Genomic DNA, 13,360 nt, shown 5'->3' on the forward strand with positions numbered 1-13,360 from the left:
TGGACTCCTCGGGGCCCCTCGGGGGAGGCAATACACCACTTCGGCCCCCGCTTCCCATAGACGGGTGTCCTGGCTTGGCCCAACCAGGATGATTCAGTCAGTTTCCACTTCTACTATACCCTCCCTCCTTTCACCCTTGTCTTCTCCTTCTTTTCACTCTTCTCTTTCTTCTTTATGAAATGACAAAAAAAGAAAAAAGCAATTGCAGAGACTTTTTTTTTTTTTTCAACTCCTTTGGCGGCATGGGCTAACCTTGGGCGACGAGAGACAACTTGTCCAGAACCACACTTAATTATACAGACTGGGCAACACTGATAGGGGAATGTTTTCAGCCAAGCCTTTCTTGTTATGAAGCGTTACCTATTCCCTTGGTGGTGGGTGGTGCACCACAGTTCCCGAAAACCCTCCCCGTTCATATGGGTTCCAAACTTAAACCTTTTGATCGGCTCCCCCAAAAGGGTCCGCACCAAAGCACTCAACACAATGAAACAATCTTTTGAATTGCTGAAATTTCCGAAGTTTCTTGTGATGCACTCGGAAGGTGACAAACCACTTGGCAAACTTTCCACCTTTCTGGTCTCCAAAGTTCTTGAGGGTGTTATTGGCGCCAATTACAGTGCTAAGAAGATGGGATCCGATGATCTCCTTGTGGAGGTCGACACAAAGCAGCAAAGTGATGCCCGTCTAAAACTCAGCCTTGTCTCCGACTACAAAGTAAGCGTCATTCCTCACCGCAAACTGAACAGTGTTTAAGGGGTCATTTCTGAGGATGACTTGCTTGACTCACCTGAGCCAGAGATAATTGAGGGCCTCTCTAGTCAAGGAGTTATAGCTGCACGACGAATCACTATCCGCTGGGATGGTGTGGAACGGAAGACAAAACATCATTTTGACTTTCGATTCTACCACTCTGCCACACACTGTAAAGGCAGGCTACCTTCAGTGCCGGGTTCGACCTTATGTGCCGAACCCTCAACGGTGCTTTAAGTGCCAGCGGTTCGATCATGGGTCACGGAACTGTCGAGGAAGGGACACTTGTGCAAAGTGCTCCAGCAAGGAGCATGTCACAGATGCGTGCGATAATGGGCCTCATTGTGCGGACTGCAGTGGCAACCACCCGGCATACTCCCGATCTTGTCCTGTGTGGAAAGGCGAGAAAGAAGTCCTTCCATTAAAAGTTGCTGAAAACATCAACTACACTGAGGCTAAGAAGCGCTTTTGCCTTTGTATCAAAAGGCTCTTATGTCGAGGCCGTGCGCAGGGGACCAGCGCGGCCAGTGCTTTTGATGGGAACGCAGACGTCCCCAGACAACCTGCATCTCCAATCACGGTCCCCCTCCAAACCCCCGGGAGCGGCACCAATGGCACCGCCTCCGGACTGCAAGGTGAATGCTGCTTTGCCAGCATCTACCCGAGAGCAGGAGACGACGTCTCCTGCTTAACCAGCTGCTTCGACCTCTCGGGGCCGGGGCCTCCCACCCCACACCTCTGCTCCCCAGAGGAAGCCTGGGGAAGTGCCAAGGCAGTTGACCTCCAAGAGCCAGCTGCCGGCAGCTGCAGACAAGCCCATGGACGAGGTTGGGCCGAGATCTGATGAGGAGGCTCTCCTCTCGAGATCAGAGTCCACCCCCTCTGCCTCCGGTGACTCTAGTCGGAAGCAGAAAGACTCCCCTAAAAAAACAAAGTGCACCGCATGTGAAAATAGATTTTAAACCCTAAGGAACATAGCTTTTTCATATAATTTTTATGTTGAACTTATTTTCTTCCAAATGGTTAAAAATATACCTAAGTAGTAAGCAGGGGAACTGCCGCGGTCTTTTTCGTAATATTGATGATGTCAACTTTTTCTCGATGAGCCCCAGCCTGTTGCCATCTGTTTACAGGAGACTCATCTTAATGAAACTCACACACAGGTACTACGGCGACACCAGGTTCTTAGAAAAGACCGTGTTTCTTGCAACACCTCTTTTGGTGGATTAGCTGTGGTTGTGCAGAGTGGTATTGCCTGTGCTCCTGTCCCTCTCGCAACCCCCTTAGAGGCGGTAGCGGTTTGTGTTCTGCTTGACTGCCTAATTACTATTGTTTCGCTTTACCTTCTACCAAACCTTCCAGTGCATTTACATGACCTGCAAGAACTTGTGGGCCAACTCCCAAAGCCTTTTTTAATCTTAGGAAATTTTAATGCACACCACCCGATGTGGGGCAGGGCTCGTCAAGACTCCCGTGGTGGTGGCATAGAACGTTTTAGGGGCGAAGCTCCTTAGGGTCTAGCTTTGTCCGACGTCCGTGCTCACATAGATTGCACTGCCTCTAGGATCAGCCCACTTTAAAAAAAAAAACGTACGCCCGCACGGGGGTTTGAACTTGGGATCGCTCGCTTACGAGGCAGACGTCTTAACCACTACACTACACTCCAATGTTGCATGTAGCCGCTCAACGCCTATACAGGAGAGGGTGCTGCGGTCAAATGCATATATAATTGTGTTAAACTCCGCATGCATTGGCTCAACGTTTATAGACGAGAGGGTGCTGTGGTCAAATGCTCAACTGCGTATATAACCACGATCCATACCACACATTCTCTTTCTGACATGGACCGTTGACTTAAGCGGTGGAGATGCGTTCCCACGGCTTCTAGCGGATCCAAGCTGATCCGCTAGGAGAACCACTTGCTCTGCATTTTTCACCGACCATAAAGCAGTAATAATGAAGTCGAAACGCAACCCGGAACTCAGCACTACTTATGAGCAATAAAAAAATCAGCACCATCAGCACTACCTAGGAACAATAAAATCAGTATCATCAGCACCACCAGAGCTTTGCCCCAATCAACATCATTCACCACGTGGAGATGCGGTCATTTTTTTTTTGCTAACAAAGAGAACATGGTGGTGTTAGAAATTCTTTCACGGAACGAATGTCCACACTCGTATGCCGATCAGCAATGTTCATCGCACATATGCAAGCAATGAACTTTGGGATAGTAAAACATTCTTTCATGAGCATTTACAACAAAACTAATTTGAGTTTAATGTACTTGTGCAGCCGCACTGGATATATGCAGAAAAATTGGCATTTTTCTAAACTTTGCTTATCCACCGAGACATGGCCCTACCCACTTTTTTCTTTAAGTTCAGGCGGCAGGGGGGTGGGTGATGACTCGGGATATTACTAAGCATTAGCCGATGGTCACTTGTGGAAAAGCGTGCTCGACTAAGTATTACTCGACTGTCGTCTGCAGACTATAGAACTGAACATTTGCAATTCTACAAAAGCTGGGAAAGGTCAACTTGATGCGTTAATGCAGAGTGCCGTGTAATTAAGTAGCTGCATGATGCAATGTCACCAAGACGTGAGACATAAAATGTTTTCATTGTCAATTTTTAATTGTCATAATGTTCACAAAAACCACTACACACCTCAAGTCAAGACATTTGCACTGAAAGCTCTTTTAGATGCCTCAACAAGCTTAACCACATTTCAAACAACATGGGCATCATCTATACAACTGCAAACATTCAACAAATTTTTACAAATACAACCAGTTTTTTTACAAAAAAAAAAATGGTGGCAAATAAACTCAAGTATATGAATAGTCATACCCATTATGAAAGCATATATTACAAAGTTACAGTGGAATCACAGGTCTCGTAACCTCCTCTCTTTTCCGTGCTCTTGAATACCTAGTCCGAGTAGGCAGCAGCAATTCATTATTGCTCGTTAGTCTTTAGAGTTTTATACAGCTATTTTGAAAGAGGGGTTTGCCATTTTATAAAATTTTCTTCTTACCAATTTAGAAAATTAACAAAGTGACTGCTTCTCCTACACAAAACTATTTTGAATTTCAAGATTTTTGTGTCTTCAAACGTTTCTCACCCAAAAAGTTTTCAATCTTCAATATATGCCCGAATTTAAACTGTTTCAGGCACTTCGTTTGAGAAAAAAGAACAATGGCTTAAACTTTATTTCAATGTTAATTTCTTGGTGACATTTTTTTTTCTGCGTACCATTTGGTCTGAACAGCAGCCGTGCCACTTTTTATCGTCTAGCTACGAATACCATATTTTGTCCAAAAACAAATGTCGGAAGCTTGTTAGCAGGACTGCTTCGTCTTAGCTCTTCTGACACGCTTCAAAAACGGATAAATTAGCGAGTCACCTTCTCGAAATAGGTGCCAGCCGTTTTAGGTGACACGAACACGCCTGTCTTCTCCATGCAGGTACGTGCTGCGACTGCGAGATTGCACCTTGTTACCAGTAACGCGAGCATGCGCGCCTCAGAGCCGATGTACCAAATCGTTTTTAGCCCACCTGAACAAGCCTTTCCCCGGTTTCCCTGTCCCACGCTCCCCCTGCCCTCGTCAGCCAAATGCAGTGGGGCCCAAAGCTAAAACTTCGTGGAAGAGAGGGAAGGTATCTTCCTTTCTGGTTCCAGCTTGCCCTTTCCAGGCACGACAATCCTTGCCCATCTTAAGGCCGGAAGGGTTGCAGCACGTGCGTGGTCTATAAAGCTTCCAATGCCTCTGACTAGAAGCCCTCAAGAGCAAGCCATCAGAGATTATGAAGCTGCGAGCTGCTGGCAATGTTCCACTGCATTGGCTGGAACTGTTTTCACCTAAATTGGGCACCTTTCTTCCAGCCCAAACATGTCGAAAGCACGGGACCACTCCAGAGAGTGGATTGCTATACATTAAGAATGAGGGTCATAAAATTCACACTGTTGCCTCAACTTCGTAACTGCACGTGAAGCACATACTCGCAGACATTCGTCAGTTCCTTAGCAAGGACCGAGGGGTGACTAGTGGAGGTGAAGGAAGCGTCGTGGAAACTTTCCCTCTACACAATGCTACACAATGTGACCTTTATGTTAATCAATACGACTGTTCTCGTGCACTTCCGTTGATTTCGGCTCGATGTAGCTTTTCCGGAAGCTTCACAGAAAGCCTTCAAGGCTTTCTAGGGCATAGGCCGTGGCCTGAACACTTTAAGAAACTTCTTTTTCCTTATGCCCACCTTTTCTCTGTCAGATCGTGCCGCGCTCAGACAGAGCGATGATTGCAAAACTTGCACTCATCGCGGCGGAAAAAAAGAAAAAAAAAAAGGTTAGGCCAAGTTTTTGGTGATATGTTTCATTTAAAAAAGACGAGACTGCATTTAATAAAAGTGAGCGATGAAGGAATGAATATCCGAACGAAGAATTGCACACTTTCAGAGGGGAATGAGTTGGCATACGCAACTTCCCCTTCTAAATATATCACAACGAGCGTATCGGCCTGTATTACCAAACAATATGCGCAGTAATCACATTTCAGACCTTAAAAAATGAAGCAAAAATCAATTCTACAGACAGCACTGCTGCGTTCCAAACATATTTGCATATGTACATTTATACTACACGAAGACGTCCACAGAAGGCTTGCTCACCTGACAAACCTTTGTTTGACTCGAAAAAAGCATTCTTATTAGTTCAAAGTGGCAGTCTTTACCACAGTCCACCTGAGAAACCAACTGAGCAGTAGGACTGACACAGCCATCTGAACTGGAAGATTTTTGTAAAAGAATTTCCGTGACAACTTAGCCAGGTGCCGTGCCGTCATCGGCGTGTCTCAAAATTGTATCAAACTTAAACCGACAACAAACACTGTGAAAAAAGAAAAAGCTTTGGTCAAAGAGCCAACAAAAAAGTTGATGCATAAAACAGCAAATTTTTACAACCCTCGAAACAAAAAAGTGAGGTAAAGTTTGTTCCTGAATTATAGGCAAGAAGCATTAGCTAGGTATAACACGCAAATGTCACTATACACGCACACACAGTTGGAAACTTAGAGCAATTATTTACAGCAGAAAAAATATTCGCACGACCCCTCCCAAACAATAAGGACTGCAACACTCGATGTAGTCATCCTCGGCTCCAGACGGCAGGTACACCAAGGGGCTGTTGTAGCCATCCGTGATGGTACAGGCCTGTCTATTGGATTACACGTCTAGGCGAGCAACTTTCCACTCCCGCTCTGTAACTGCGTTTATAGCTTCAGCTTCCTAGTGGAGGGACTTACACTCAATCACAATGAACAGCTCAATAGACACACGAAGGCCTTTTGACTGAAACTTTCCACCGCCTTCAGGAGCGGCATTGACAACAAAGTTTCCACGGGCTATCTCGGACACTTCATTGCATTCGCACTAAATGAAACGGCAGTCACTGGCACAACTGTGCTTCAGAGGCCGGATCGTGACCACCTCGAGGAGAAGACGGGTGAGTTGCGTTGCTTGCGATCGACCGATCACCGATGCGGAACGATACTACGAGTGGTTGTCCTTTCGACTTGCGAGAGCATGTCACGTCGTTGCATCAATGGCCAGACGATGTGAAGCGCACGGTCATCCCGCCGACTCGTCATTGCTGTCACTTCAGCAGCTGCGTTTACAATCGGAGCAAAATGCCTGCACCAGTCTTAACTGTCGAAGCAAGGTGTCGGACTCAAGTGCTATGCAATTGAGCCAGACAGGCTTATCGAGAGTCAAAGAAGAACGCATCAGTAATGAAAAGGAGATGATTTAAAGAACCAGGTGGCTTGCCCACAACTGGACCGGATGAAAAAAAAAAGCACCACAACAAACAAGTCCTGTCACTGCTACCAAAAATAATTGGTACAGAAATGTATTCCAGGCAACTGATAACTGCCCAACAAAAAATATGCAAAACCCCAAAAAGTTTTGCGGGAAAAGGTAAAGTGAGAAGAGACGGCAATGCCATGCGGAGGAAATGAAAGAAAGAAAAGGTGGTAATACATGACGTGAAACGAGGACGTCCTTAAGGTGAAAAGACGCGCAGGAAGCAGTTGAAGAGAATCGGTATTCTAACACGTGCGGCGTCGGACGATTTTGGCAGCTCGCCCCACGCGTAGCGACTCTTGGCACCCGTACCGAGCACCACTGTGGCGTTTGGTAGGCGTTAAACTAAATCGAAGCATTTGTACGGATGAACGAGAGCAAAATAAAAACTCGTAGAAGGGACGAGGGGGAGGTGCCTGGGAACGTCGCAAATGTTGACGATGCGCGAAGGCTGGGGGCCGTTCATCAGGAGGGGGCCTCCAGCCGCACCAGCAGGGCGTGCAGGACGGTGGCGCCAATCTCCTTGGTGCGCCACTCCAGCTCCGACGCGCCGAAGTGGACGTCAACCAGCTCGCGCCCGGCGACGGCGCCCGTCGCGGCGGCGCTTGCGGGGTGGGTTGTGTAGGAGCCTGGCTGCACTAGCACTTGGAAGGCGGCCCTGGCGTGCATCCGTCGGCCGCTCTTGGGGTCCACGAACCTGCGCCGCACAAGAGTTCGTTGTGCGCTGCCTCGCTGAGTTTCACACTAGGTCCGATCGCAGCCGGCGCTACCGTCCGACGGAGCCCACTGAGCGGCTGCAAAAGTGCGTCGCCACAGCACTTGTCCTCTTTGCAAGTTTGCTATCGCTGAACAGACCAATCACACAGGATCGTGGGGCATTCATTGATTCACGCACCCAGCCAGTAATGGCAAAGGCGACGAGAGCTTTTGGGCATTGTCTGATGGGCTTCGTCGGCTGCGGCTTAAAGTGAAAAGAGTATTAGCTCGTAGATCACGCTCGAGCCTCAACTCAACACTGACGCATCTGTATAGCGGGGGCCTTTCGCCAACGCTACAGACCTCTTTCCATCTGTCTGGACCACCCGCTTTGCTCGTTAGGCATTTGGGGTGGTCTGTTAAGGAATGAAACATACAACATATTCGGCATCAGTCAGCTTTATGCAAAATATCGGGGTAGGTTATCATTCTTATTCCTGTAACCTGCAGTGGTTACATGATCCCGTAACCACTGTGGCAAATTGTTTCCAGCCAGACGTATATACACACAGCAGCTGAAATAACTGTCTTCTAAGCTGCTCCGGTAGGGCTACTGACCAAGAGTTTCTTGGTTCGATTCCCACCAAGGTTCGAGTAATTTTAACTGAAGACACCCGTCATATCTTTGTTGCAACCTTTTGGGACGCTCTAGACTTAGAAGTGCACTCTGCATTCTGGACTTAGAAACACAATCTGCGTTTAAAACTCTAAATCTACCTCAATATTATGAATCAATATGCACAAAATATGTAGGTTTTGCTCCCATCCCTACTCTTCCGTGGCTCTTCCGAATCTTTTTTATGGCGTCCACGGTCATACGATATGGTCACACATTTACCATCATACTTCACACCCTTGGCATAGCAAAATAACTGCTGCTCCACAAGCCTTTCCCTTGGCATAGTGGTCGAGCGTTGGGCTCAGAATCGTGGGCTTTTGGGTTTGAGCCTCATTAAAAAGGAAATGCAAATCTCTAAAAAAATAAAAAATCTCGAAAAAAGATTTTTTTTTTTTTTTTTCCGAAAATTAGTTTAATAGAGTCTTTATACTTCAAACTATCGTTGTGCAAAATATCTAGGCCAAAAACGATCCTAAAATATAATAAATACTGCTATTTCAAGAACCACATGGCTTTGAAGCGATGCACAAGCGCTGCAATAATGCCTCATTTCGCGTTATTGCGATTCCAAAACCGCTCCTCCGATCGCCGCCATTTTGGTGTCGGTTGAAAGCTGGAATCGTGTTTTTCTTTGCCACCTTTCCAAATGATGTTGGTGCAGTGCACGAGAGGCTGCTGCCGTTTCCCCACGGTACAATCCCAAGCTGCTTGTTGGCTGAGGTTCTCCGAAATGTGCTGCTGCCTATTGGCTTCCTTCCCACACTCCTCTCGCAAGGCGCATCCTCCTCTCTCTCGTTCTGTCAGTTCTCAACGCATGCTCTGTCGACTGCTCCTGCTTCTCCGCGTGCTTTCGTTTACCGATCGGAAAGCTCTTCAAGATTGTCTAACTTCTATTTCGGGAACATTGGCTTTGTTTACGTAAGTTTAATTTCTTCTATTGTTAACTTGCGTACCAGTTTACACGTTTTCGTAAAGTTTTTTGCTGCTTTTTTGTCGTAAAACGTGGTCGCTCCGCTTTCTTTGACAAGCTCTGTTTCGTTTAGAAGTTTTAAATTTTGGTAGACATAGGAGGAGACCCTCCCTTGAAATTGCGAACCCATCAAGCGTACGGCAGGAAACAAAAACGTGCGTGGAACGAGGGATGGGAAGTGCCGACTGACCATGCCCACCCCCCCCCCCCAAATCTTCCATTTTGCTGGGACCTCACCTTCCCCTCCCCCTCATACAGCATTTTGTCATGGGCGGGCACCCCCCGAAAAACAAAATCCTGGCTACGTGCCTGGCTCTATGCAGACAATCTTGTTGACACCGACCACAAAGGCACCAATACAGACCTTGAAGGCATCGATCGCAGCACCGAAGACGCCGATCATGACCTTGAAGATGCCGATCGCCACTTTGAAGGTGCCAATCGCAACTTTGAAGGCGCCGATCGCAACACCGAGGGCGCCGATCACAACCTCGAAGTTGTTTATCGCAACTCTGAAGGCTCCGATAGCAACTCCGAAGGCACCGATCTCGAAGCAATGCCAAGTACGTCGGGACTTTGTGCAAACCAGGTTGACACCAATTACGACACTGTGCAAGAGCAGTCCAAAATTTTGGAAGAAGATGAAGAAACGAAATGTCGCTTAGCATCAGAGTCAACAGGTTGGCGAAAGTTCGACCTGCTCAATGCCGATTTGGAGAGCACAGAGATTGGGCATGAAATGGAGTTTGTAATTGTGGACATGCAAGTGTTGAACAAGTTTCTTTTTTCGCTTACGAGCTGCAGAGTGTGGTGCGAAGACTGTCAGCCTGGAGAAGACCGGCACGGTATACGGCTTTGCGCAAAAGCTAGTTTTAGTATGCTCAACCTGTGAGCTACGTGAGCAGTGCTTCTCCTCGCCAAGGGTGTCCGGCAGGTCCAAGATAACCCCTTTTGAGGTGAATCTCAGAGCCATAGAGGCCATGCAAAGCATTGGGAAGCTGCCTGACTGTTGGGTGTAGATGAATATCTCGCACAGTGGCCTTCACCACATAACTTTCAATGGGCACACAAACAAGATGATGGACGCCGCTGAGCCAACTGCTGCAGCCAGCGAAGATGGACTTGTGCAATGACTTCATGAATCTCCCAGGAAACATTGATGTGATCTTCGATGGAACCCGGAAGACTCGAGGCCATGAATGCCACATCGGTGTGGGATGCATCATCGAACTTTACACTCGCCTCGTGATAGACCACAAACTATTATCAAACTTCTGTTTAGGGTGCACAACAGGACCAAGACCTGACGACGAGGACTTTGTGGAGTGGCAACAAACGCATAAATGCCAAAAGAACATTGACTGTAAGGCATGGAAGTCAATTAAGCCCCGAGTTTGTTCCGTCGGTCCCTTGCTAAGCACAAACTACGATACAGCACCATCCTGTCAGATGGTGACAGCCGCACCTTCCATGCCCTGACGGAGGAGGAAGTGTATATCTACGTGAATGTGCACAAGAAAGACTGTCTCAATCATGTGCATACAAGGATAGGAACAGCTTTGCATGGCCTGGTGGAAAAAAGACTCGAAGGGAGCCCTTGGAGGAAGGGGGATGCGGAAGAAAATGAAAAAGATGACAAACTACTATGTTTATGCCCTGCACAAGCACGACATCATCGACAGACCCGACCACTGCCTAGGGGTCCTGGTGTGGGTATGAGTTCTACCAACACCACATCGCTGCAGCCCTGAACTCAGTCGGGAGAACACTGGCTCCAAAGCCACGTCGTTTGGGAGGCTATTCTTGTGAGCAGGAGGCTTCTTGCCCTCAGATAGCGCACGGTTATAACTAGAGCCCTGCATATCTGTAGATTATCCATGGATATCCGCAGTAAACTGGCAGATTCGGATAAAAATGAATCATATTTGGCGGACTGCAAATCGGATACGGATGCCAGGGGCTCCGGATCGCATGTGGATATCCGCGGGTCCGAATTCATTTTTGCCGATTCGGTCCAAAAACAAATTCGACTGCACAGTGTACAGTGAAAAAGTGAGTGGTACTATGAAGTGCATCATCTAATGTATTGCAGGGGCAAACTACTCTCTTATATAAAAGGTACCAATCAAAGAGAAAATTGTACGTTACGTCAATAAAGATTTTATTCTAACCAAAGATCAGTTCAGAACGTTCTATCTTGCCAAAAACGCCATCCCTAGACAAAGTAAACAATGCAGGAGCATCAGTCGTCCCGAGAAAGTATGTTCTTGTTTGGCAGGGAAAGAGGGAAAATCATTCTTTGGGCAAAACAAACCCAAGAAGTACAAGCCACAAGAAAGTAGAAGAAGCCTGCAAGTGGCTTCCTCGCCTACAAGTATCCATGGAGAAGATTGAATTTGGTCGTCTGCAGTGGTGGGCACAGGTTTCCGGACCATCCCTGTAATACCTTCAACTGTCACAATCTTTCTGGAACGTGGACGAAGGGGGCCGAAGCACCCGCCGAGAAGAGACGACACGCAGCCTGGTTGTGAGGGTGAACGACGACTGACCGGAGCGGCATGGGCTCAACGGCGTTTATTGGGCGCGGTGATCAATGTTGCCCGCCGAGGCTGGCGGCCATCGACGGGTGGATGGGAGAGGGCGCTACATGCTTGTCACATTAACTTGAGCACAGGCATGAAATGCTTCAAATAAGAAATCCGGGCGGTGTTCAAAAACACAAATGCTTAGAAAGCACCACTGTAGTCGAAGTAAACAAACACAACGACACGGGCATTTCTGCCATCTTGAGAGTGCCGCCACGACATCGCCGCATGAGTAGGTGGATCTTCTCTTCTAGTACGTGCTGGGTTAACATAGCGACACACAACGAAAATTCACAGTCAAGGATAGCGCTTTTACGCGGAACAATGAGCTTCCACCACGCCGTCTACGTCGACCATCACAACAGACACCATGTTAGCGGATAGAAGAAGCCAGCCCGCGACCGGCATGCATTGCGTGCGAACACTTCTCCTCGACCTGCGACTGGTCTGTCGTTGCGGTTGTTTCCAACGCAGCGGAGGGACGCACGCACGTGAACGACACGTGCGTGCGTCCCTTCCGTCGCTATGGCAACTGAAGCTTCTCTTTTCGCTTCTCCCCGCTTCTTCGAGCAACCTCCTTGCCCCGCGAGTGCTGCTTGCGGCTAGCGCAGTTATCTAGTGTCGCACAGGGAAGCGTGCTTGCTGGGCCGGTCCAGAAACCGCACTATAACCGATATTTCCCTTCGCGCGCCTGCATTTTAAGCGGTATGTAATTACATGGAGTTCTATGGGAGGCGAACCGGTGGTTTAAAAAAGCCGCGTTTTACCCGGTCCTGCACTATAAGCGGTTACGTTATAAGTGGTCTATACTGTAGTTGCGGATATACCTGAGTGTGCCGCCGAATACTAGCATTATATATTGCTAAGAACAGTCGCGTTGCTTGCGCTGAGCTTTGTAGGGCGCTTTTCCTTTGGAAAAAGGCACCCCGAAAGCGCCCTAAAAAGGTTTGCAATTTATAAATTGTGGTTACTGTGGCTCCATCACTGGAGACGTGCCACAGTACCTTGCCATGTCATATTGGCACCTAATATGACATTTGCAGAAAGTGTGTAAATGCAAAAAATTTTACCCCGCGTAATTAATGTAAATAAGTGTTAACTTTTCGGGGAAAAAAGTGTGTTCATTATGCGAGTAAATACGGTAAATATAAACTTCCTTCCTTTTGAACGCATAATCTTTCAAACGATGCGAAGCGTCTCTGAAAGGATGATTGCTTATGACATAAATACGATAAAACAGAATACAACAAAATTACTTTCACTGTATTCTGGCACGAAGAGCTCTTTGTAGAAAGGTAAGCAGATGGCTTAGGGTATCATCCAGAAGCTTTTTTAAAATTTTTATTCAGGCTTGATTTTATGACGTAAAACGAATTCGCAGAATGAGGGTCGGATGCGAATGCAAAGTCTGTGGATCGGTGCGGATACAATTATTTAAGAACACTGCGGATCGGATGCGCATCATCAAACTGTTATCCATGCAGGGCACTACGTATAACCATGCCCTATCTGAGAGCAAGAAGCCACCTGCTCACAAGAATAGCCTCCCAAATGACGTCCACGTGGCTTTGGAGCCAGTGCTCGCCCGACTGAGTGAGGAAGCCTTATTTCAGCGCTGCAGCGATGGTATGACACAAAATGTAAGGGAGTTCTTGCACTCTGTGATCTGGAGTATTTCGCCCAAAATGCAGCATGCCCCTCTGCCCAGCGTGCGGAGAGCAGTGGCCAAGGCGATCTCCCGCTACAATCGAGGAGCCATGAGGACAAATCATCACGGACTGTCTCAGCTTTGCTCCCCGCCCTTCTTGCCAACTGA

The 13,360-nt window shown here is 47.5% G+C and overlaps 1 protein-coding gene across 1 annotated transcript in view; it reads right to left on the bottom strand.

Moving 5' to 3' along the window:
- Nucleotides 1-3,364: 3,364 nt before the first annotated feature.
- The window catches only part of LOC8024351 (neuralized-like protein 4), a gene marked incomplete at its 5' end in the record, with an annotated part of 67,010 nt that continues 57,014 nt past the window's right edge, over nt 3,365-13,360 (bottom strand). Inside the window, 1 exon segment of the mRNA XM_040208123.2 lies at nt 3,365-7,311. Within this exon segment, the coding sequence (XP_040064057.1) occupies nt 7,080-7,311 (232 nt within the window).

The sequence above is a fragment of the Ixodes scapularis genome, unplaced genomic scaffold (genome assembly GCF_016920785.2).
Source record: "Ixodes scapularis isolate PalLabHiFi unplaced genomic scaffold, ASM1692078v2 PGA_scaffold1__304_contigs__length_218370807, whole genome shotgun sequence".
NCBI classification, from domain to species: Eukaryota; Metazoa; Arthropoda; class Arachnida; order Ixodida; family Ixodidae; genus Ixodes; species Ixodes scapularis.